Here is a 25,594-nt window from a genome sequence, read left to right on the forward strand (position 1 = left end):
ATGGTGAAATCCCGTCTCTACTAAAAATACAAAAAATTAGCCGGGCGTGGTGGCAGGCACCTGTAGTCCTAGCTACTCGGGAGGCTGAGGCAGGAGAATGGCATGAACCCAGGAGGTGGAGCTTGCAGTGAGCCGAGATCGCGCCACTGCACTCCAGCCTGGGCGACAGAGCGAGACTCCGTCTCAAAAAAAAAAAAAAAAAAAAAAGGCCAAGTTCATCCATTCCTGGTTAGCATAATTCTTTTGGAAGGGCTTCAGAAACTACATACGTATCAAGAGTCATGCCAACTGTGGTGGCTGATTCCTGTAATCCCAGCACTTTTGGGAGGCTGAGGCAGAAGGATAGCTTGACTCTAGGAGTTCAAGACCAGCCCAGGCAACACATGACACCCCATCTCTACAAAAACTTTAAAAAAAAAAGGCCAAGTGTAGTAGCACATGCCTGTGGTCCTAGTTATTCAGGAGGTTGACTGAGGTGGGAGGATCACCTGAGCCCGGGAGGTCAAGGTTGCAGTGAGCCATAACTATGCCACTGCACTCTAGCCTGGGCAACAGAGCAAGATCCAGTCTCAAAAAAAAAAAAAAAAAAAAATCTACATTCAAAGTGTTTGTAAGAATAAAAAAAAGTTGAGGCTGAGACTGAATGCAGTGGCTCATGCCTGTAACCCCGGCACTTTAGGAGGCTGAGGTGGGAGGGTCACTTCAGGAGTTCGAGACCAGCCTGAGCAACATGAACATGTCAAGACCCCATTTCTATTTTTAAAAATTAAAATTTAAAACAAGAATAAGATAAGCTGAAAGCAGGCCTGTAATCCCAGCACCTTGGGAGGCTGAGGCGGGCGGATTGCTTGACGTCAGGAGTTCGAGACCAGCCTGGACAGCATGGTGAATCCCTGTCACTACTAAAACTACAAAAATCAGCCAGGTGTAGTGGCCAGGCACCTGTAATCCCAGCTACTCGGGAGGCTGAGGTAGCAGAATCGCTTGAACGCAGGAAGTGGAGGTTACAGTGAGCCAAAATCGCACCATTGCACTCCAGCCTGGGCAACAGAACAAGACTCTGTCTCGGGAAAAAAAAAAAAAAAAAAAAGTTGAAAGCAAACTGCAAACTAAGTATTCAACAATAAATTAGCTGTGGGCCTGATGCAGTGGACCACACCTGTAATCCCAGCATATTGGTAGGCAGAAGGATCACTTGAGGCCAGGAATTCAAGACTAGCCTGTGCAACACAGTGAGACCCTGTCTCTTTAAAGAAATGAATAAGCAAGTAAGTTATAGCACAACAATGCAGGCTCACCAAAAATAGCCATAATGACTACACGTAATATTTATAAAATAACATTAAATTTTAAAAGTAAAATACAAAATTGTACATGTAAAGACTGCTTCTCCTCATGCATTCTTCCCTTTCGGATCAAGACTGGAAAGAAAAATAAAAGCAGAAGGGTGTTTGCTAGTGCACTGGGATTGTGGATTACTTGTTTCAAAATATACTTTTGTTATGATTTTAAACTAATTTTCTAATAAATAAAAACTGAGAGTATGGTGGTCTGAAATAAATAAGGCCTATCTCTCAAGCAGATACATTTCACTTCAACATAATTTCTTTTTCTTTTTTTTTTTTTTTTTTGAGACAGAGTCTCGCTCTGTTGCCCAGGTTGGAGTGCAACAGCGCAAACTCAGCTCACTGCAAGCTCCGCCCCCCAGGTTCACGTCATTCTCCTGCCTCAGCCTCCTGACTAGCTGGGAATACGGGCACCTGCCACCATGCCCCACTAATTTTTTGTATTTTTAGTAGAGACGGGGTTTCACCGTGTTAGTTAGGATGGTCTTGATCTCCTGACCTTGTGATCTACCCGCCTCGGCCTCCAAAAGTGCTGGGATTACGGGCGTCAGCCACTGCGCCTGGCCACTTCAATGTAATTTCAAAAGGGCAAAAGTTAATAGCAATTTTAAGAAAAGAGCTCATGTCCTAAGTTTCAAATATTTTTAAGCAAGCTGATACAGGATTAGCATCCTTAACCCAAAAAACCGCAAAATTTGAAATGCTCTAAAATCCAAAACTTTTTGAGTGTCAATGTCACAGTCAAAGGAAATGCTCACTGGAGCATTTCAGATTTCATGTTTCTGGATTAGGCTCTTCAGCTAGTAACCATAATGCAAATATTCCAAAAATCAAAAAATTCCAAAACATTTCTGGTCCCAAGTATTTTGGATAAGAGATACCCAACCTGTAATAAATTTCCAACTCATTTTGAAAATTGTTGCTTAAATAAGGAATATTAAAAATGTTCAGTGTTCCATCACAAGCCAGTTTTTTTTTTTAACTAAAAATAAGTATATAAAGCAAAAAATTTTTAAGTTTTCACCTTCTCTTTCAGTGAAGGAATAAGATCTTCCAAATTCTCATTTCACATTTACATATATGTATATATTCATGGTATTAAAAATAATCTACATATAAGCAGAGTAAAGTGGATTACTTCCTGCATCCACTTTAATGTTACTCAATACTTACATGTAAAGATTATTTTTAAGTGTTAAAATCTGTGTTCTCATTAATTTAATTCAAATCACCAAAAAAACCATCTAAGAATCAACATCTGCAATGATTTTCTTTGTATTTCTCTACTAGGTATCATCACAATCTGGCATGTAGTAATTACTGCTTAAAATTTTTATCCTACTGTTGCAACTGGTTACTACTGAAAACAGACTTCCATAGACATGGTGGTGTCTTAACAAAATACCTCTTTTGGCTGAAATCTAATATATTGCTTTTTAAAAAAGCAAACTTGGCCAGCCGCGGTGGCTCAAGCCTGTAATCCCAGCACTTTGGGAGGCCGAGGCAGGTGGATCACGAGGTCAGGAGATCGAGACTATCCTGGCTAACATGGTGAAACCCCGTCTCTACTAAAAATACAAAAAACTAGCCGGGCGTGGTGGCGGGTGCCTGTAGTCCCAGCTACTTGGGAGGCTGAGGCGGGAGAATGGCGTGAACCCGGGAGGCGGAGCTTGCAGTGAGCCGAGATCACGCCACTGCACTCCAGCCTGGGAGACACAGCAAGACTCCGTCTCAAAAAAATAAATAAATAAATAAAATAAAAAAGCAAACTTTAATCTGTTGCATAATTATAATTAACAGATTTTTTTATAATTACGCAGTATATAAATTAACAGATTTTTTAAAGGTTTTCCCAGGTTATTAAGTACCTTTTCTAAGCACTGTTAATACTTGTAACTAATGCCTTTAAATAATACTTCCACCACTAAGGATGAAATCAAGGAGACTGCAGAGTATAGGACAAGATGAGGTAATCTGATCTCTCTCCCACAACTGGGAAATCAACATTGCTTTTCTGACTATTGAAAAAATGAATTTCAGTATTTGAAATACTTGCTGATGTCCAAAAGTACTACTTGCACATACCCTAAAACGCACAGCCTGCATTAGACACTACTGGAAAAAACAAAAAAAGCAGTAAAAGACATTCTTTGCCCTGAAGGAACTTAAAAGATTAAAAAGAAAAACCAGAGTCAAACGGACAAGTAATTTTAAGATAAGCACACTGCCTAATAATGTAGTATAGACTGTTAGAATTCACAGCTTACTACAGATGAAGAAAGGAAGAGCAACCAACCACCAATGAAGAAATGAACCTGGGATAGGATGGTCAAGAACTATCTTAAAGAAGGGGACAGAATTTAGAGCAAGTCCGTCCAATCTGCAGCCCAGAACTGCTTTGAATGTGGCCCAATACAAAGTAATAAACTTGCTTAAAACATTACGATATTTTATTTTGCAATTTTTTCTTTTTTTTTTTTTTTTAGTTCAGCTATCATTAGTGATTGTGTATTTTATGTCTGGCCCAAGATCACATTCTTCCAATGTGGTCCAGGGAAGCCAAAAGACTGGACAACCCTGATTTAGAGTGAGTGAGATGGTGCTAAGGACCTTCTACAATGAACAAAGGTAGGCAGAAGTGAAAGCAAGTGGAGCAGGTGCCCACCTGGAAACTGGCCATCAACACAGGGTAGCAATAAGAAGAGGGTGAAAAATCACTAATGTCAGCTGCCAGTGAGACTAAAAAAAGCACCCCTAGGGCTTTAATCCAATAGGCAACAGGTAGTAACATTATAAAATTTATCTTTAAAAGATTGATCTGACAGTCCACCATAAAATGGGGTGAAGGAAAGCAAATGAATGTTGGGAGTCTAAGCAAAGAGGCCAATGTAGTAATCCAGACATGAAATGGTAAGAAAAGGAACTGCGGAAGTGGGTGCAAGGACAAAATTGCTGCTTAGATGTCTCTCAGCTTTCAAAGCAAGTTTTTTTTGTTTTGTTTTGTTTTGTTTTTTTAAGCTATATAATTTTACCAGGCGCATGGCTCACGCCTGAATTCCCAGCACTTTGGGAGGCCGAGGCGGTGGATCACCTGAGGTCAGGAGTTCAAGACCAGCCTGGCCAACATGGTAAAATCCTACCTGTGCTAAAAATACAAAACTTATCTGGGTGTGGTGGTGCATGCCTGTAATTCCAGCTAGTTGGGAGGCTGAGGCAGGAGAATCATCTGAGCCTGGGAGGCGGAGGTTGCAGTGAGCCGAGATCTCGCCACTGCACTCAAGCCTGGATGACAGAGCGAGACTCCATCTCAAAAAAATAAAAATAAAAACAATTAAAGGCTGGCCAGGCATGGTGGCTCACACCTGTAATCCCAGCCCTTTGGGAGGCTGAGGCAGGTGGATCACCTGAGGTCAGGAGTTCGAGACCAGCCTGACCAATGTGGTGAAACCCTGTCTTTACTAAAAATACAAAAAGTTGGCCAGGCATCATGGCATGCACCTGTAGTCCCTCCTACTTGGGAGGCTGAGACAGGGGAATTGCTTGAACCTGGGAGGCGGAGGTTGCAGTGAGCCGAGATCATGCCACTGTAATCCAGCCTGGGCAACACAGAAAGGCTCCAACTCAAAAAATTTTAAATCAAATAAAACAAAAGCTATATAATTTCAAAAGAGTCATTGCCTATTATGACGATCGAGAATGAATTCATTAGGTATACATAAGCCAGTCTATCACTGGAGTTCTTTTAATTAGGAATCTATTCTGCAGACAGCTGAGTGCAAAAGCTAAATGAAAACAGAATCCATTAAGTCTCCTGTGTGGTACATGAAGAAAAAGAAAATACAAAAATAAAAACACAAACAGATCCAAATCTGTACATATAGTATCAAAAGTTCAAGTTTTATGTATCCAAAGGGTATTGAGGCTGCCCTGAAGATCCACTGTAGGCTGCTGGGGGACAGTAAGAGCAAAAAGAGCAATCAAGTCAAGATAAGAATTTGGTAGCTTTTAAATTTCAGGACAACCAGGCCGAGTGCGGTGGCTCATGCCTGTAATCCTAGCTCTTTGGGAGGCTGAAGCGGGCGAATCACTTGAGCCCAGATTTTCGAGACCAACCTGGCCAATATGGTGAAACCCTGCCTCTATTAGGTACAAAATTAGCCAGGTGTGGTGGCAGGCACCTATAATCCCAGTCACTTGGGAGGCTGAGGCACGAGAATTTTCGCTTAAACCCAGGAGGTAGAGGTTGCAGTGAGCCAAGATAGTGCCACTGCGCTCCAGCCTGGGCAACAGAGCAAGCCTCTGTCTCAAAAACATAAATAAATAAACACATTTTAGGACAACCACAAATTAGATATTAGATAGAATTGCTAACTTGATGACTACCATTAAACTTCAAAACGCACAGGGGTTTCCTGTTTTCTGCACACACCAAAGAACACAACCGTGTCTGGCTACGACTTCATCCTAGAAACCAAGCACTTCAAAAGATATCATTCATACTTTCATAAAGCAAGTCCATTAAAGAACATTCAGAAATACTGTTAGCACCTTACACTCCATGTTATTTTGTCGTGAATTAACCTGAACAGGCTCCCATACACATGCCCTTCTGAATCTGAAAGTAAAGCTTTTTTTTTTTTTTTTTTTTTTTTTGAGACGGAGTCTCGCTCTGTCGCCCAGGTTGGAGTGCAGTGGCCGGATCTCAGCTCACTGCAAGCTCTGCCTCCCAGGTTTACGCCATTCTGCTGCCTCAGACTCCCGAGTAGCTGGGACTACAGGCGCCCGCCACCTCGCCCGGCTAGTTTTTTGTATTTTTTAGTAGAGAAGGGTTTCACCGTGTTAGCCAGGATGGTCTCGATCTCCTGATCTCGTGATCCGCCCATCTCGGCCTCCCAAAGTGCTGGGATTACAGGCTTGAGCCACTGCGCCCGGCCCAAGTAAAGCTTTCTTTCTATCTTCCCATTTCGTTAATGGAAGACAGCCAAGAAATTTCTCTTCTCTACTACCTTCATAAAACCTGAGAGACTGACAGTAAAGTATGTTGATAAAATGATGAAATTCCCAGAGTGAATCAGGCTTTTCAGCATGATACAGCAACAGCATAAACAGCATATAAGGGATGTTATATTATCTATAGGTTACCTATAAATAAGGTCACACGTTTTTATATATGAATAAACTACACGGTTTTTTTTTGTTTTTTTTTGTTTTTGTTTTTTTGTTTTTTTTTTTTTTTTTTTTTTTTTTTGAGACGGAGTCTCGCTCTGCCGCCCAGGCTGGAGTGCAGTGGCCGGATCTCAGCTCACTGCAAGCTCCGCCTCCCGGGTTTACGCCATTCTCCTGCCTCAGCCTCCCGAGTAGCTGGGACTACAGGCGCCCGCCACCTCGCCCGGCTAGTTTTTTGTATTTTTTAGTAGAGACGGGGTTTCACCGTGTTAGCCAGGATGGTCTCGATCTCCTGACCTCGTGATCCGCCCGTCTCGGCCTCCCAAAGTGCTGGGATTACAGGCTTGAGCCACCGCGCCCGGCCCACTACACGGTTTTTTTTTTAGATTCAGAGAGCAAATGTGCAAGTTTGTTACATGGCTATAATATATTGTGTGACGCTGAGGTTTGGGCTTCAACTGAACCTGTCACTCAAATAGTGAACATAGTTACCCAATAAGTAGTTTTTCAACCCTTGCCTCCCTCCTTCCCTTACCCCTTTTGGAGTCCTCAGTGTCTACTGTTCCCTTCTTTATGTCTATGTGTACTCAATGTTTAGTTCCCACTTACAAGTGAGAACATGTGGTATCTGGATTTCTGTTCCAGTGATAACTCACTTAGGATAATGGACTCCAGCTGCAACCATGTTGCTGCAAAGGACATAATTTCATTCTTTTTTTATGGGTGTAGGTGTACCACATGTTCCTTATCCAATTCACTGTTGCTGGGCACCAAAGTTGATTCCACGTCTGTGCGATTGTGAACAGTGTTGCAATAAACATGCAAGTGCAAGTATCTTTTTGGTATAACAATTTGTTTTGATTATATGGTTTGATCTATAGCATAACCACATTCATTTTATAATAGATCTTCACTTTAATAATTACATATTACAGTACTTGCGAACCCAGTATACAAAAGATAAGCTCCAGACCCCTCAGGATACTGTAAAGTTCACAAATACAATGATGAAAACATGTAGATTGCTTCATGATCCCCTCACATCCCCAAAGCAGGAAGCAAACAGCCCGACTGAGATAACAAAGAATAATCTGCATCAAGATGGGACCAAATACTCTAATGAACCCACACCCAGTCAGCCTCAAGGTATTTTAAAATTTTTGATCTGACAAGACAAGGATCTCAGTATGGACAAGTTCCCCTTTTCCTTCACTATAGGAAATAAATATTTCATAAATATGCCTGCTATGTATATAGGGAATACAACACAAAAAATAAACGTTTGCTACATGCTTCACTACAATGAGAACCACATCATATACTAATTAATCAAAATACAATGTATTTGCTTTGATGTTCTGGTTCCTTATTAGCAAGGTTACAGTAACCAAGAAGGAATTACACACAACATAGTTTAATACTAGCTTGAGAAAGCAATGTAACAAAAGTAATTCTATTTTTCTAAACATCATTATGTCTGGTTACTGTATATATAATGAGGATATGTTTCTGTGCTCCAACAGATGGCCCAGAGAAAGTACTATCGATCAGTAACAACAATATTAAACAAAAGATCCTTTATTTAAAAATGCCTTTATACATCGCATTCAATTTGGATAACAGCACTGCTGATTTATTGTTTGTATTCTATACTCTATTTTTGCAAAAGTAGCTAATGAATAGCTGTTAAATGTATATATTTGCAGACAGCCTGAATATATGCTTTCAGTTTTGTCTGTTCCTTATTCTCTCCTTCTACACCCCAACATCCCCGAGGATAAAAAAGTCATGTGAACAGAAAATACAACCAATATTTACTAAATTGAACTGAGCTCCCTTGGGGGAATAGATAGGGATACCAATTTCTGATGTAGAAGGAAAAGTAAAAAGGAACCCATGCTTAGGAAAAAATATTTACTGATATATGATTCTTTCAATACAATATATTTAGCAGCTACTGTTTACAAAGCACATTATTAGCTGAAGCCCCACCCTCAACAAACTTTTCTATCAGAAAAAAGAAAACATCACCGTATATACACGAATCATTATGTATAAAACTGGGCTATGACTGTTGAAACAGTACTTGAAGTCCAGTATGCAGAAGATAAAGCCCAGATCATCATTTGTATCATCTCTGTAAGAATACTACAAATCACTTGCTACTTGAATTCCCCTTCACAGCTTCTAATGGGAGGGAGCAAAAAAGCTTTAATAGGGGAGCTGATAGCTGAAGCTAAATTTTGAGTAAGTAGACTCTGAATATGCAGAAACCAACCAGAAAAATCCAGGATTTGAGTAGTAAAAGATCTGGGTTCAAACACAGTCTTAATGATTACATTAACCTCTCTAATCTTTGTTCACCTCATCTTAAAAAAAGGGCACCATAATATCGCAGGACCACTGTAAAAACTGTAACATACATGAGGTGATTAGCAAAGTTCTACGAAAATTGTATACACTCAATATTTTGTAGCTATTATTACTTCCAAGCCTAGAAAAAAAACAGAATTTGAAGATAATCCCCATCTTGACACTTAAGAATTTAGCTGGAGTCATTTAACCTTAGGGCTCATTCTGCTCATCTAAAAAAAATGGGAATAATACCCTCTCAAAAACCTATTGGGAGAATCATATGGATAATGATATCATATAGATCATTATATTGAAAAGTGTTACTGTTTATTATAGTCTTCCCTCCAATAAAGCATGCTAATATGGATAAAAGAGTCAAAGGAGGTTGATGAAAGGGAAGAAATTTAATGAAGACAAAGTAAGCAGCATGTGGATCTTCTGCTGCAAACATATGATATGCTGCATTCAAACATTCCAAGACAGCTTAACATCTACACACAGTAGTAGGTTCCTGGTCTTCCCAGTGCAGGTCAGAAGACAGATAGAAGAATGGGTGGGGTTTGTGCTTTGGTCTCAAAGTCAGGACTGACCTGGGAACCATGTTCAAAATGTCAAATATGACCACATTTCCAGGGTTAGAAAACACCTTCTCCTATCTCGTTCCTCAAAGTGCCCAATCCCAATCCAAAAATTATTATTTTGGGTCCCAGGAGCTTCCTCAAACAATACTGATAAAAAGGTCACTTTATCTCTAGCAGTCATTAACCTAATATAAGCCATTTACCAAGATCTTCTTCCTCCAGGCCACTTGGTGTGGCTAGCAGTTTCTTCTAAAATAAACATTTCCTTTTAAGAGCAAGATGTCAAAAAAAAAAAAAAAAAAAAAAAAAAAAGCCCAAAAAGTTAAGGGAACTAGGGTGTTTTTACTATTACTATTGTACTTGAAAGTTACATTTTGGCCAGACGCAGTGGTTCACGCCTGCAATCCCAGCACTCTGCCAAGGCAGGTGGATCACCAGAAGTCAGGAGTTCGAAACCAGCCTGGCCAACATAGTGAAACCCTGTCTCTACTAAAAAAAAAAAATACAAAAATTAGCTGGGCATGGTGGCACACACCTATAGTCCCAGCTACTTGGGAGGCTGAGGCAGGAGAACTGCTTGAACCCAGGAGATCGAGGTTGCAGTGAGCTGAGATGGCACCACTGCACTCCAGCGTGGGCGACAGAGTGAGACTCCATCTCAAAAAAAAAAAAAGAAAAGAAAAGAAAAAAAGCTACATTTTGAGGGAAAAGGGGAATTAATTACACTGCTTGGTCAGATATTTTTATATTAATATACCTCAAGGCATTATTAATTTTTCATCCCTTCAGCAAGAAAGTCTGTATGATTTTGCTGATAGACATCTTCCCAAAATTCAATCCATTTTGGAGTCAACTACGCTGCTTTTATGGCATCCTAATTGCAAGGAACAGCCAGTGTCAAGGTAGCCCTCCCAAAGCTGTGGATTCTAGAAGTACTTTTAGCTATTCAAAAGCCTCCAATTCTATTGAGACACTGTTTGCCATAATGGAAAGATGTGGAAAAAAATTGAACAGATTTAGTCTCCATACTAGAGTCAGGCTAATACTTGCCCTGACTCCAGTATTACCATCCCACGAACTCTCATGGACACTTACAAATGTCTTGGGCAGCTGCAGACAGTGAATAAGTCACTTTAAAGAACCCAATGAGGCCAGGCGCAGTGGCTCACGCCTGTAATCATAGCACTCTGGGAGGCTGAGGCAGAGAGATCACAAGCTCAAGAGATAGAGACCATCCTGGCAAACGTGGTGAAACCCTGTCTACTGAAAATACAAAAATTAGCCGGGCGTGTGGTGGCACGCATCAGCCACTCAGGAGGCTGAGGCAGGAGAATCGCTTGAACCCAGGAGGCAGAGTTTGCAGTGAGCCAAGATTGCGCCACTGCACTCCAACCTGGTGACAGAGCGAGACTCCGTCTTCCAAAAAAAAAAAAAAAAAAAAAAAACGAATGAAAAGTTACAAAATCTCTAAATCACAGGGGGAAAGTCAATCTAAAAGGATATCTTTTAGACATTCTCTAGTATATCCTAAAAAAGCCAGAACAATTCCTCTTTTCTATCTTTTTTAAGAAAGAAACAAGGGCAAGCTCTCAGAATCTTAGACCTGAAAAGGTCCTGGGAAATTATCTAGTTCAACATCTTTATCTTACGGGTAGAAAAAAGTAAGTCCAAAGAAGATAATGTTTGAACCTCGGCTCTAAGAAGCTGTGGTGTCAGAGTTCTGGCCCAATCCAATGCTACCTCTAGCCCACCAAATTTTGCCTTTCTTTAGATTAAAGCTCACCCAAATCACTATCAAATTCCTCCCTCTGCCATTCTGCTATCCCACACCTATGGATCAAGTACTATATAATGTCTAATGAGAATATAAAGCTACAATTTAAATACATCTGAAGTTATCCTAATTCCTGTGAAGAAGGTAGGATTCGTTACCACTCTATACACAGAAGCACTTTCTAGATTTCCTTTGTCAGGCTGACAAACTTGTTATAATCAAGGGTATGTTTTTCTATGCTTCAGCTTTCTAAGACAAAGATGAAGAGTCACATATCTAAATACAATTCATTTGTTGTAGAAATAAGCTAGTATTCACTACTATTTTAACTTCCCTGGAAGCTGTCAAGTTTACTACACATAAAACATTAAAGAATCTTAAGGGAAAAAAAGGTCCTTGATTTTTAAAAGTTAAAAAACCAATTATGCGAACAAAGTACCTTTCTGTCAAACTCTCAAAGTACTTTCCAACTACAACTTCTCTCTTTTTTAAAAATCCATCCTTTTCTAGGTCATGAACAATGCTGCCAACCTACAGGTGGAGCAAACAGGTTATGCAAGATCATAAATCAAACCAATTTAGAAATAGAGCCCAGAAGCCCAAGGTCAGTGAGCCTTCCTCTGTACTACAAACATCTTTTTCTAGGATCCTTGATTAACGGACTGATCTCTTGATATGCAAATAAAATCTGCTAAAGTATGTGCCTTTAAACTTTTCAGGGCTTTAAGCCAAATGAAAGGGGCTAACAAGGAAAGTAGACAAAACATTTTTAAATAATTTGTGGCCCTGCTCCTAACGTATCTTCCTATCTTCTTTTTTATATGAGCTTTGTAGAATAGGAGGCACATAAAGCACTTGTACTATGAGTCCTTCAGCTAAGAACAGCTTGGAGAGTGATATTTTAAGTAGTCACTTCTTAGCAAGATTTCTTCTAAGAAATACTCTAAACCTTTCAAAGTGACACCAAGAGGCCAACAGTGGCTTTGAAGAAAAAAAAGTAACAAGAGCCAGCACTAACTTTAACTACTAGAAATCAATTACTTTGAAGGGAACCAATTCTATTTGAATTCTAAAGACTCCATACATTCTTTACATAACTAGCGTTTACCCTAGACTCACACAGATGCACAAGCGCATAGGTGCCCACACAGCCACAAAAAAAAAAAAAATAAAATAACTGAAATGAAGATACTGTGCCTGGCTTAAAAGTCATGCAATTTACGTCTAGTGTTTATATGGGTAAATACTGGTTTGTTTTTTGTCTTTTTTTTTTTTTCTTTGAGACGGAGTCTCACTCACTCTGTCATCCAGGCTGGAGTGCAGTGGCACTATCTGGGCTCAGTGCAACCTCCATCTTCTGGGTTCAAGTGATTTTCCTGCCTCAGTCTCCCAAGCAGCTGGGACTACAGGCGCACACCATCACACTCAGCTTATTTTTGTATTTTTAGTAGAGATGGGGTTTCACTATGTTGGCCAGGCTGGTCTCGAACTCCTGACCTCAGGTGATCTGCCCACCTCGGCCTCCCAAAGTGCTGGCAATCCAGACGTGAGCCACCGCTCCTGGCCAGTAAATACTGTATTTATACACACTCCCTCTCAGAGATATTTTATTGCTAAAAAGGAAGAAAATTTAATGAAGTTAAATTTTTTATTATAACAGCTTATTTTCTGCCAGGCATGGTGGCTCACACCTGTAATCCTAGCACTTTGGGAGGCCGAGGCGGGCGGACTGCCTGAGCTCAGGAGTTCAAGACCAGCCTGGGCAACACAGTGAAACCCTACTCCTACTAAAATACAAAAAAAAAAATTAGCCGGTCATGGCAGCGTGCACCTGTAGTCCCAAGCTACTCAGGAGGCTGAGGCAGGAGAACTGCTTTAACCTGGGAGGCAGAGGTTACAGTGAGCCGACATTGTGCCACGGCACTCTAGCCTAGGCAACAGAGTGAGACTCTGTCTCTTTTAAAAGAAAAAGAAAAGGTTTATTTTCATTTTTTCTTTTGTGCTGTTCTCACGTTGCTGCAAAAAAACTCTCTTAATCTGTACCTATCCAAAGCCTAAACTAGAAGATGCTTTTTATTTATTTACTTATTTTTTTTTTGAGACTCTTTGAGACAGAGTCTCCCTCTGCCGCCCAGGCTGGAGTACAGTGGCCGGATCTCAGCTCACTGCAAGCTCCGCCTCCCGGGTTCACGCCATTCTCCTGCCTCAGCCTCCCGAGTAGCTGGGACTACAGGCGCCCGCCACCTCGCCCGGCTAATTTTTTGTATTTTTAGTAGAGACGGGGTTTCACCGTGTCAGCCAGGATGGTCTCAATCTCCTGACCTGGTGATCCGCCCGTCTCGGCCTCCCAAAGTGCTGGGATTACAGACTTGAGCCACCGCGCCCGGCCGAAGATGCTTTTTAAGGAATATGTCTCCTCCTCCATTAAAGTCTAAATAGTCCTGTCAATAATGATTCCCTCCTTCTCTGAACACCAACCATACATAGAAAAAAATTTGCTCTTTCTGTTTATATGTATATTCATTGTTTCCTCAACTAGCTAATAAAAGAATTCCTTGAATAAAGAAACCTCATTCCACACTTAGGAAATGTTTAACCTCTCAATTATTTTACAGATACTAACTTCATTTACCCTAATTAAGGGCACATGCTTTGCAGTGGGAGGAAGCCGGGGAAGAATCCTATCACTTACTAGATGTGTTACCCTGGGCAAATTATTTCGTCTCTCTTGGCCTTTTTCCTTATCCAGATAATAGAACTGTCCTCATACGAGTTATGAATCAGATAATGCATAAGAATCCCTTAGCATCTACCTATGGTTGATAAATGGTAGTTGTTACTGTTACTTGTGAATAGTGGGGAAAGGAAGAATGACACAGCATTACTGATGGAATATACTGTTTTGTTATTAACATATGCCTATATCCATGCCCGAGGAATTATACACATATACCAAAGAAAAAAGCATTTCTGGAAGAAGAAAAAAAATTATAAAAAAGAATTTAACACTGTCAACTTGTCATTTAAATAAACTTTACCCTCTAGTGAAATTGCTTGCTATTCAATTAAAATTAAGCATTCGTCCAGCCTGGGTGACAGAGCGAGACTCTGTCTCAAAAAAAAAAAAAAAAATTTAGCATTCGGTGATTATAAACTGTTGCTCACAAAACAATAATAGGGCATTATTCTTATTTTGTATCATTAATTTTTTTAAAAGAAAAACAGGCTGGACACAGTGGCTCATGCCTGTAATCTCAACACTTTGGGAGGCCAAGGCAGAAGGATCACTTGAGCTCAAGACCAGTCTGGACAACATAGTGAGACTCTGTTTCTATTTTTATAAAAAATTCAAAAAAGAAAGAAAAACAACCTGGAATTGGATTTTTGGTGGAATACACCAGGTTAGAATTATAGGAGTAAGAAAGACAATAAACATAGTTTCTCTTTCTATGCTTAATAGCCAACAAATACGTTAACTTTCTGTTCAAATCTGCTCCAAAAACTTAGTGACAAAGTCTTTTAGACTTTCTAAACCATACAGGGTTTATTGATTTGCATTGTGTCAGTGACAGGCACAGGAAATACAAGGACATCTCCCAATCATCTCCTAAAATTCTAGGAGGAAAACAGACCAAAAATGTATGAACTCAAGATGATAGGACACTGGACTCTGGCCACAAGACGATTCAGAAAGTTAGAAACAAAATCTTATAACAAAGAAAGCAAGAATCTCAGTTTAGACATCAACAATTTTTAACTATTCACTGCCTAACCACAAAGGCAATCAAGGAATATTTGCTTCAAATTCAGAAGTGTAATTATCCTAATTTTGACCTCAGAACCTAGCACAGTGCCTGGGGATCAAATATTTGCTAAATCAAAGGACAAATGTATCTAATAAATGGTATAAATGAGGACCGTAGAATAAAGTAATTCTCCCTCTTGTGAAACATTAAAATCAATGTAGGAGCTATCAAATGTTAGATACACAAAAAATGAAATGGAAGAGAAAACCTAACGTTACTTTCCAGAACAAGAAAGCCACAACAAATACCACTTGTGGGCCTGTGGTATTTTAAGTAGTTAATTCAAACTGTATATTCTATCTTTGTCATCAATACATGCTTATTGTCACAGCTAGAATAGCCAGCAGTTGGCTACATGTTAATATCTATACTCCCCTTCTTTTTAAGACTTATGGCAACCTTCTCTATTGATGCAATGGATAAAAGTAAATTTTGTTTCTGCAAATTTTAAACATTACAATCAAAGCAAAATTCTTATTTCTGAATTTCCTGTAAGGTATGACTAGCTCAGGTCTCTACCTTCCGTAATTCCTCCACCAGAAACCTAACAACTTCCTTTTCACAATGGAGCTCTAAACAACTTCCTCAAAAAAGGCACTACTCTAAAAATAGGTTACTGACATTTTCTGATTAGTAAGCCAATCTAAGACTCCCTTTGCCATTGACTGGGGGGGGGGGGGGGGGAACCTAGCCACTGGAAAATGAGGCAAAGGTTGGCCTTTAATTTAATGCATATAAAATTAAAATACTTCTTAGGCTTTTAATGACTCAATTTATAGCTGACATTAATATTCAATAATTTATGCTCACATTTTGGCTACTTTGTTTTGCTTTTAAGACATTAGGTTATGGTTAACATTCTTCTTTTAATGACATAGTTTTGGCAAAATTCTCCAGCATCCTGTCCCTATCATGAGAATGGCAACAAGGAAAAGCAAGCACATATTTCTGGAGACTAGATTTGGACACATCTGATGAAAGACAACTCCAATCTTCCCTTAAAAACAACCCACTTTTCTGACACACCAGTTCACTTACCTCTCCCATCGCTCTTCCCTCCAGAGCAAGTGCTTGAAAATCATGATTCAGTTCATCCATGGAACGCACCTATTGTTTAGAATAGAGATGGAAAAATCTTCAAGTCAGCATCTTGAATTTTACATACACATTACACACAACTGAAAATTTATTCTATGCTAACTTTCAGACATTGGTAAAGACAATAGCAATGATCAAGCGATGGAGATTAAACGTTCACCTACCTTTAAGCATCAGGGTTCAGCAATGACCCCTACTTTCTCCCCTCCCATTCCCTTTTATTTTCAAAACATGAAACGCACAAAATCCCAATAAATGAAAAAGCAAATTCCATCACGAGAATTATGTTAGCTATTTTTCATGCTTTTTAATTTAATAAGTAAAGACCAACATGCTGAAGAGCAATGATGTCTTCAAGATGACTATGTGACCTGATGAGTCAAAAGATCATGGCTCCTCCCCAGTTGTGAATAGTTAAGTTAAAGTAGGGAGTGCATTTGCTCCAATCCACTATTTTTCTTTGGTAAACCTCAGGAAAGGGGGGAATGCAAACCCTATAATGAAGTATCCCAATATTTCTCCACATTGGGAGATCCCTGGGGTTCCCCAAACCTCATATCCAGGGGGAGAAAATAACGTGTCACAAGAATCCCTCCAAACCTTACTCATTGTTAAATGTAATCCTACCTACAGCATAACAATCTCTTTAGGCTTCCATTTACCTACCTATCTCCAAAGTCATTCCTACAAGGTAATAACATCAAGGATGATGTGTGAAATAGATTATTCAAAACAGTTATAATTCAACTAGTTAACTGGTTTTCTCTGTTATAAGCAGCAAGCTGTTTCTGCTGCCTGAGGTTAGAGTCACTACTCATCCCCAGGCAAGGGATTCAAGAGTACATTCCTTTATTTATTAAAGACGTAGGCTCCCAGCCTGGGGAACATGGCAAAATTGCCCTCTCTACAAAAAGTATAAAAATTAGTTGGGCTGTGGTGGCACACATCCAGATACTCAGGAGGCTGAGGTGGGAGGATCACGTAAGTCCAGGAGCTAGAGGCTGCAGTGAGCCGTGATCACACCACTGCACTCCAATCTAGGTAACAGAACAAGATCCTTTTAAAAAAAAAAAAAAAAAAAAAAAAAAAAAAGGCTGGACGTGGTGGCTCAAGTCTATAATCCTAGCATTTTGGGAGGCTGAGGCAGGAGGATCACTTGAGGTCAGGAGTTCGAGACCAACCTGGCCAACATGGTGATATCTACAAAAAAATACAAAAATTAGCCAGGCATGGTGGCAGACACCTGTAATCCCAGGAGGCTGAGGTGGGAGAATCACTTGAAGCCGGGAGGCGGAGGTTGCAGTGAGCCAAGATCACGCCATTGCACTCCAGCCTGGGCGACAGAGCGAGATTCTGTCTCCAAAAAAAAAAAAACAACAATGTTGACTACCTGAAGCAGGAGTTTCTCTCAAACTCCTCCCTCTGATCTCCACTACCTTCCAATGTCAGTTTACAATTTCTACCATGGATAAACGTAAAGAGGGTCAAGTTAGGGCCAAGCAATGAGAGAAGAGTATCGAGAACATGAGCCAGAATACAGTTAAGAGAATCAGTTTAAGAATTTTATTTGAGGCAAGATCACTAAAGCTCAGGAGTTCAAGACCAGTATGGGCAATAAAGTACTCCGTCTCTACAAATAAAACTTTTAAAAATAAAAATAAAAATAAAAGAGCCAGGCATAGTGATGCACGCCTATGGTCCCAGCTACTCCAGAGGCTGAGGCTGAGGTGGGAAGATAGCCTGCACCTGGGCAGTCGAGGCTCCAGTGAGCGGAAATCAAGCCACTACACTCCAGCCTGGGTGAGACCGGCTCCGGAAAAAAAAAAAAAAAGGAATTTAATTAACATGCTGCCTAGCTGCCTATACATTACATCACCTAAGAATCTTAACTGTCAGAACTAACACTGCATAAAGATACAGTTGCATTATTGTTTTCAATCATATATTTTTAAAACTCACAGCCAATACTATGCTACAAATGAGACACACTGTATCACTAAGATACAAAAGATTGGGAATGCTCACTGAACACTGAAATTTATAAAACTCAGAGTAAAATTCAGTTAGTTACATGAGCACAAAGAAGCAGACAAGGCTTATAATATTGTGGTGTTTCAAAAAGGCCCTGAAATAGGAGCTATGATCATCTTACACAGTATTTACATTATTTAGATGAGCACAATAAATAGACTCCTAAACTGTATATAATAAAAATAAAGGAGTGTAGGGAGGATGAAGACAGGATGTTCGTTGGGAACTCTACAAATGTTATATGAAATGATAAACCTTTAGGCCAGCATTAACATTGACAAAGCATGTAAATCAAATGCACAAAGCTCTGTATCTAGCTCTTTCCGTGGAATCTAATTATACATTTAAATAGAGCTAGGCATTTCTTGGAAATCCAAAATCTACAAATACAGTTTCAACCAGAAATATTGAAAATTCTATTTATATGTCCCAAGGAAACTAAGTAGGAAGAATAAGAAAAAAAGTATGTGCTGTGCATATTTATGTAGCCATCACAACAATCTCATAGTGATTATTCCCATTTTAGAGATTAGGAAACTTATCCTCCGAGAAATGCCTTCTCCAACCATTGTTAAGTAGGGAAGAGCACAGGAGGAAACTAAGGCTCAGAGCACTTAAATGGCACTGCCAGGATCTTAATCCAAGTCTTCCAATTTAAAGTTCAAGGCCCTTTCTGTACCACCAGGCTGCCCCCGGCAGTCAAAGGAAGTTTCCACCTCCAGTATTCTATTACTTTACTAGATAAAACTGCTGTCAGTTTCTGCTGTGGGTTTTGATGAATGCGCTCTCTTGGTCTTGCCTTTGCTTTTCACTATCTCTTCCCCTACGTTCAAAACTTGCTCATCCTGCCCTTGTAGCATTTTCCATTCCTTTCCACACTATCTTCCTGCCACCATTCTCTTTCACCATTTATCTACGCTCTCTTGATGTGTGCACTCTCCCTCCCTGTCTCCCCCGGCCCTCTCTCTCTGTCTGGTCTCCTCTCTCCCTCTCTTTTTCTCTCTACTCACCCTCCCCTCTTTCAGGGTATCTCTCTCTGCCTCATTTATACAAGAACCACACTCTTTCCCTATCCCTGTATACCACCCTCCTGCCCTACCTCTTATAGTCAATTGTTGAGAAAGGAGGCTCAATTTCTAAGAGTTTCACTAGTGCAGAAACTCCACTTTAAACCATTCACCCACGTTGACTACATGAGATAAACCAAGTCATTCACTCACAAAAGTTTTTAACTATTTGGGAACTTATATATTTATACTGGGAGCTGTATTTTGTACAATCACAGGCACAGGGCAGACTCTCCAGACAAAATTCTTCCTAGGAAACAAATTATTCAGAAAAAGATGTTCAGGAATCAAGAGAAACCAAAGAATGAAGGCACTGTAAGAAATATTTGTAAGAAATATTTTAGAAAAGTGAAGTATTTTCCATGATAAACGAGAAAAGCTAGCTGTCAATTATAATTAGAGTAAATGCTCCCATCAAGGTAGAATAAGCCTTTCAAGTTTCTTCTACACTTCCCTTTTCTCTAGAAATCTATTTGAGTATCAGGTTAATGTTTTGTTTTGTTTTGTTTTTTGAGACTCTTGCTCTGTCGCCCAGGCTTGAGTACAGTGGCGTGATCTTGGCTCACTGCAACCTCCGCCTCCCTGGTTCAAGTGATTCTCCTGCTGCAGCCTCCCAAGTAGCTGGGACTACAAGCGCATGCCACACCACACCTGGCTAATTTTTGTGTATTTTTAGTAGAGACGGGGTTTCACCATGTTGGTCACGCTGGTCTCGAACTCCTGATCTCACATGACCCACCCAACTCCCTAAGTGCCAGCCTTCCGAAGTGCTGGGATTACAGGCATAAGCCACCGCACCAGGCCCTAATTTCTAGTACTATTTACTAATTCCTTTTTTGCTTTTGCAAAATATCTCCCCTCGACGTCCCCCCCAGCCCCCGCCTCACACCCCCTTTCAACTGATTGACCTTATCTATCTCCTCTGGTTTCACAAAACCATTTCCTACTTTTCTCTTTGGGCCACTTGCCAAAAATGTGTAACTTCCTCATCCCAACCCAGGCTTCCTCTGCTGCTGCTCCTCCCAATAAAGGCATCTCCCACTCCCTTTACTAAAGAGGTGAAGTGAGCTGACAACTTTAGTGCCTAACCTAACTCTATATTCCATTCTTCATCCCACCCAAGGCTATCATCCATACACATAATCTGCGCTTCTGAGCTTCTTCCCATTTCCAGATCTCAGAACTTTCTACTGTAATTCTCAATACCTGCATTCTTTTTCGAACATGGATTCTGCCCTAACCAGAACCATAATTTAGCACACTGAGTTGCTATTTTACCACATAGGATATTATAAAATCAAAACAGATAGCTGGATGCAGTCTCGTGCACCTGTAGTTTCAGCTACTCAGGAAGCTCAGGTAGGAGGACTGCTTGAGCCCAAGAGTTCAAGGCTGCAGTGTACTACGACTGTGCCCATAAACTGATGTCACACTCCAGCCTGGGCAACACAGCAATATGAAGCTGCAGTGAGCCATGAGCACACCACTGCACTCCAGCCTGGGCAAGAGTGGGATCCTGTTTTTGGTTTTTTTTGTTTGTTTTTAAAAGGTTTTTGGGCCAGGCGCAGTGGCTCAAGCCTGTAATCCCAGCACTTTGGGAGGCCAAGATGGGCAGATCACGAGGTCAGGAGATCGAGACCATCCTGGCTGACACGGTGAAACCCCGTCTCTACTAAAAATACAAAAAATTAGCCAGGCGAGGTGGCAGGTGCCTGTAGTTCCAGCTACTCAGGAGGCTGAGGCAGGAGAATGGCGTGAACCTGGGAGGCAGAGCTTGCAGTGAGCTGAGATCCGGCCACTGCACTCCAGCCCAGGCGACAGAGTGAGACTCCGTCTCAAAAAAAAAAAAAAAAAAAAACAGGTTTTTGATCAAATAGATAAACCTAGAACTATATTACCACATTCTGGAAAATGAAAAATTAAAAGCATCACTTTACAAATCTTTTGGCATGTGCCTGTAGTCCCAGCTACTCGTGAGGCTAAAGCAGGACTGCTTGAGCCCTGGAGATGGAGGTTGCAATGAGCCAAGATCATGCCACTACACTCCTGCCTGGGCCACAGAGGGAGACCCTGTTTCAAAAATAAAATAAAGTGTGCTGGGCATGGTGGCTCACACCTGTAATCCTAGCACTTTGGGAGGCCAAGGCAGGCGGATCACCTGAGATCAGAAGTTAAATACTAGCTTGGCCCACATGGCAAAACTCCGTCTCTACTAAAAATACAAAAATTAGCTCGGCGTGATGGCGCGCGCCTATAGTCTCAGCTACTCGGGAGACTGAGGCAGGAGAATCGCTTTAACCCTGTCTCTAAAAAAACATACAAAAAAAGAAAAAAAAAGTTATTTTCCATGACTACAGTGTAGACTAGTAGAAATAAAAGATGGAAATCTAAGTAGAGGGCTAGGAAGAGAATTAGGAGACCATACTGGTTATCAAGCCAAGAAATAAAGGAATTTTAGAAGACGACCTTACTGATTTTTTTTTTTTTTTTTGAGATGGAGTCTGGCTCTGTTGACCGGGCTGGACGCAGTGGTGCGATCTAGGTTCACCGTAACCTCCACCTCCCAGACTCAAGGTATCCTCCTACCTCAGCCTCCTGAGCAGGTGGGTGGGGCTACAGGTATGTGCCACCATGTCCAGCTAATTTTCGTATTTTTTGTAGAAAATGGGGTTTCACCATGTTGCCCAGGCAGGTCTCAAAGCCCTGAGCCCGAGTGATCCTCCGGCATGGCCTCCCAAAGTTCTGGGCTTACAGGTGTTAGCCACCACGCCCAGCCTATTTTATTTTTTTGAGACAGGGTCTGGCTCCGTTACCTAGGCTGGAATGCAGTGGCGCAATGACAGCTCACTACAGCCTCAAACTCCCATCTCAGCCTCCCAAATAGCCAGGACTAGAGACACACACCACCACATCCAATTAATGGCTTTTTATTTTTTTGTAGAGACAAGGTCTCACTATGTTGTCTAGGCTGGTTTCAAATTCCTGACCTCAAGCAATCCTCCCACCTTCTAAAGTGCTGGGATAACAGGTATTAGCTACTGCACCCAGCCATGGAAAATAAATTTAAACAGACGTGGGCACAAAGGAATTCTGAATTGTAAGAAGTTAATGATCCAAATAGAAATATCAATTATTTGAATAATTACAATTTATCAATTTTTCAAGCAGATATTATTGAACACTGAATCTCAAGCAGAATAAAGCAAACACTATGTTAGACCATGCATTCTGGAATAAAACCACTAAAAACAACACAGGCTTTGCTAGCATTCTGGTTCAGTTCTTGTACTTGCTTTGCTGGCATTCTTGTCCTGAACTTCTCAGTGTGTCTTTACAATGAACGTCCCTTTACTGGAGCCAATTTGACTAGTTGTCTGTTGCTTGATTACAGAAAGCAAACTCAGTTACAAAAGTATCACTGAGTTGGGGAGTTCATTAAATCACACTGAAAATGTCTATATTAAAACAAATTTACAGGCTCACACCTGTAATCACAAAACTTTGGGAGGCCGAGGTGGACGGATCACCCGAGATCACCAGTTCAAGACCAGCATGGCCAACACAGTGAAATCCTGTCTCTACCAAAAATACAAAAATTACCCGGGTGTGGCGGCTAACTGACGTATACGCAAAAAGTAGCAGTCAACACAGAGAAAGAAATGTGCTGAAGGAAGCAGAGACAATGGACTACTGTGCCCCTAAAAAAAAACAGAAAGCCGGCCGGGCGCGGTGGCTCAAGCCTGTAATCCCAGCACTTTGGGAGGCCGAGACGGGCGGATCACGAGGTCAGGAGATCGAGACCATCCTGGTGAACACGGTGAAACCCCGTCTCTACTAAAAAATACAAAAAACTAGCCGGGCGAGGCGGCGGGCGCCTGTAGTCCCAGCTACTCGGGAGGCTGAGGCAGGAGAATGGCATAAACCCGGGGGGCGGAGCTTGCAGTGAGCTGAGATCCGGCCACTGCACTCCAGCCCGGGCGACAGAGCCAGACTCCGTCTCAAAAAAAAAAAAAAAAAAAAAAAAAAAAAAAAAAAAAAAACACAGAAAGCCTCCAAGTATTCAGGAAGCCCACGTATATATTTCTTGCTCTGGGGTTCAGTGTCCTTAGTGTTCTTTCATTAAATACCCTGAATTTTTGTTAACTAGAGTAGATTTTCATACTTTAATAATAAAACTGCCTCTCCTAGATTATTTCCTCATAAAGATAGGCTATTCATCTCCACACCTACTTTTGTTCTCAAGGATTTTTTGCATACAGAAATCTAGATCATGATGGTTCCATTTCACTAAAAGGGATCAGAACAATAAAATCAGAATAGTTGATGCCAAGAACCATTATGGAAAGGAAATACCAGTGAGAAAATGGCAGGCAAAGAGGAGAAACTTGAGCAATGAGAAAAGGAAAGAGAATATAAGTTTTAATCTAATTTGAATTTAATCATCAAAGGGAAAAAAACCTAGTAAGTCTGTTCTACAGCATCTTCTGCACACGACATATCTGTATTAATAACAACAACTATTACTAAGACTTACTTTGTGTCTGGTCCTGATCGTATAAATACTTTACACACTTCATCATCTCTTTTAATAGTCATAACTACACAGAAGGTTGAGATAAGTGGGTCCCTTGAGCCTGCGACCAGCCTGGGCAACATGCGAAAATCCTGTCTCTACTAAAAATACAAAAATCAGCCAGGCATGATGGCACATGCCTGTAATCCCAGCTACTTAGGAGGCTGAGGCACAAGAATCGCTTGAGCCCAAGAGGCGGAAGGTGCAGTGAGCTGAGACTGCACCACTGCACTCCAGCCTGGATGACAAAACAAGACTCTGTCTCAAAAGAAAAAAATAGTCATAACTACCCCAAAAACACAGGTACTGTTATTCCCATTTGTAAGCAAAGCAAGAAGTTGATGGGGCGCAGTGGCTCACATCTGTAATTCCAGCACTTTGGAAGGTCGAGACAGGCAGATCACCTGAGGTCAGGAAGTTGAGACCGGCCTGACCAACATGGAGAAACCCCATCTCTACTAAAAATACAAAATTAGGCCACGCGTGGTGGCTCACACCTGTAATCCCAGCACTTTGGGAGGCCGAGGCGGGCGGATCACGAAGTCAGGAGATTGAGACCATCCTGAATAACGCGGTGAAACCCCGTCTCTACTGAAAATACAAAAAATTAGCCGGGTATGGTGGCGGACACCTCTAGTCCCAGTTACTCGGGAGGCTGAGGCAAGAGAATGGCGTGAACCCAGGAGGCGGAGCTTGCAGTGAGTCGAGATCGCGTCACCGCACTCCAGCCTGGGCAACAGAGCAAGACTCTGTCTCAAAAAAAAAAATACAAAATTAACCAGGCGTGGTGGCGTGCACCTGTAATCCCAGCTACTCAGGAGGCTGAGGCAGGAGAATCGCTTGAACCTGGCAGGCAGAGGTTGCAGAGAACCAAGATCGCACCATTGCACTCCAGCCTGGGCAACAAGAGTGAAACTCCATCTCAAATAAAAAAAAAAAAAAAAAAAACAGAAAAGAAAAGCAAGAAGTTATTACAGTCCTTAAACAAAATATAGATAAATCATTCTTTCCTAATTACTGGAGGGGAAAAAAACCCAAAAACCTCTTTTGGTATAAATAGCTGCAAAACCTATTGCATGACGTTATGAATGAATGTTTGTATCATTTATTAACTGTCAATAACAACAACACTGAACACCAGGCACTGTGCTGCAAAACAGACATTATTCCATTTTATATATGAGGAAACCAAGGTTTACAGAAATCACGTAACTGATAAAGATCCGAAATAGAATTCAAACTCAGCTTTTTTTTTTGAGACAGAGTCTCACTCTGTTGCCCAGGCTGAAATGCAGTGGCACTACCTCAGCTCACTGCAACCTCTGCTTCCCGGGTTCAAGCAATTCTCCTACCTCAGTCTCCTGAGTAGCTGGGACTATGGGCACGTGCCACCACACCTGGCTAATTTTTTGTATTTTTAATAGAGACGGGGTTTCACCATGTTAGCCAGGCTGGTCTCAAACTCCGACCTTGTGATCCGCCTGCCTTGGCCTCCCAAAATGCTGGGATTACAGGTGTGAGCCACCATGCCCGGCCCAAATTCAGCTCCTTATGCCTTTTACCACTTGTTCCTATTGTCATCAAAGGCAAGAGCAGACTGGACAGGGTGGCTCACACCTCTACATGGCCAGTACTTTCAAGGCCAGTACTTTTGAGGTGAGGCCAGGAGTTCAAGATAGCTTGGGCAGCACAGCAAGACTCTCATCTCTACAAAAAGTATGTTCAGGCAAACATCCTGCTCCCTCGTCAGGGCACACAGCTAAACATGGGATTGGACAGCAGGGGAGGCAGGTATTC

General features: G+C 41.1%; 2 protein-coding genes across 23 annotated transcripts in view; one reads left to right on the top strand and one right to left on the bottom strand.

The window, feature by feature from the left end:
- Positions 1 to 25,594, top strand: part of ZCCHC17 (zinc finger CCHC-type containing 17) — a 1,254,002-nt gene that overhangs the window by 896,291 nt on the left and 332,117 nt on the right. The window lies entirely within an intron of this gene.
- Positions 1 to 25,594, bottom strand: part of PUM1 (pumilio RNA binding family member 1) — a 137,666-nt gene that overhangs the window by 83,038 nt on the left and 29,034 nt on the right. For all 13 annotated transcript variants that reach the window (XM_050794617.1, XM_050794607.1, XM_050794622.1 and 10 more), the window contains one exon: positions 16,067 to 16,135. In XM_050794617.1, coding sequence (XP_050650574.1) covers positions 16,067 to 16,135 — 69 coding nt within the window. The remainder of the gene's footprint in view (positions 1 to 16,066; positions 16,136 to 25,594) is intronic.

The sequence above is a fragment of the Macaca thibetana genome, chromosome 1 (assembly GCF_024542745.1).
Source record: "Macaca thibetana thibetana isolate TM-01 chromosome 1, ASM2454274v1, whole genome shotgun sequence".
Classification (NCBI taxonomy): Eukaryota; Metazoa; Chordata; class Mammalia; order Primates; family Cercopithecidae; genus Macaca; species Macaca thibetana.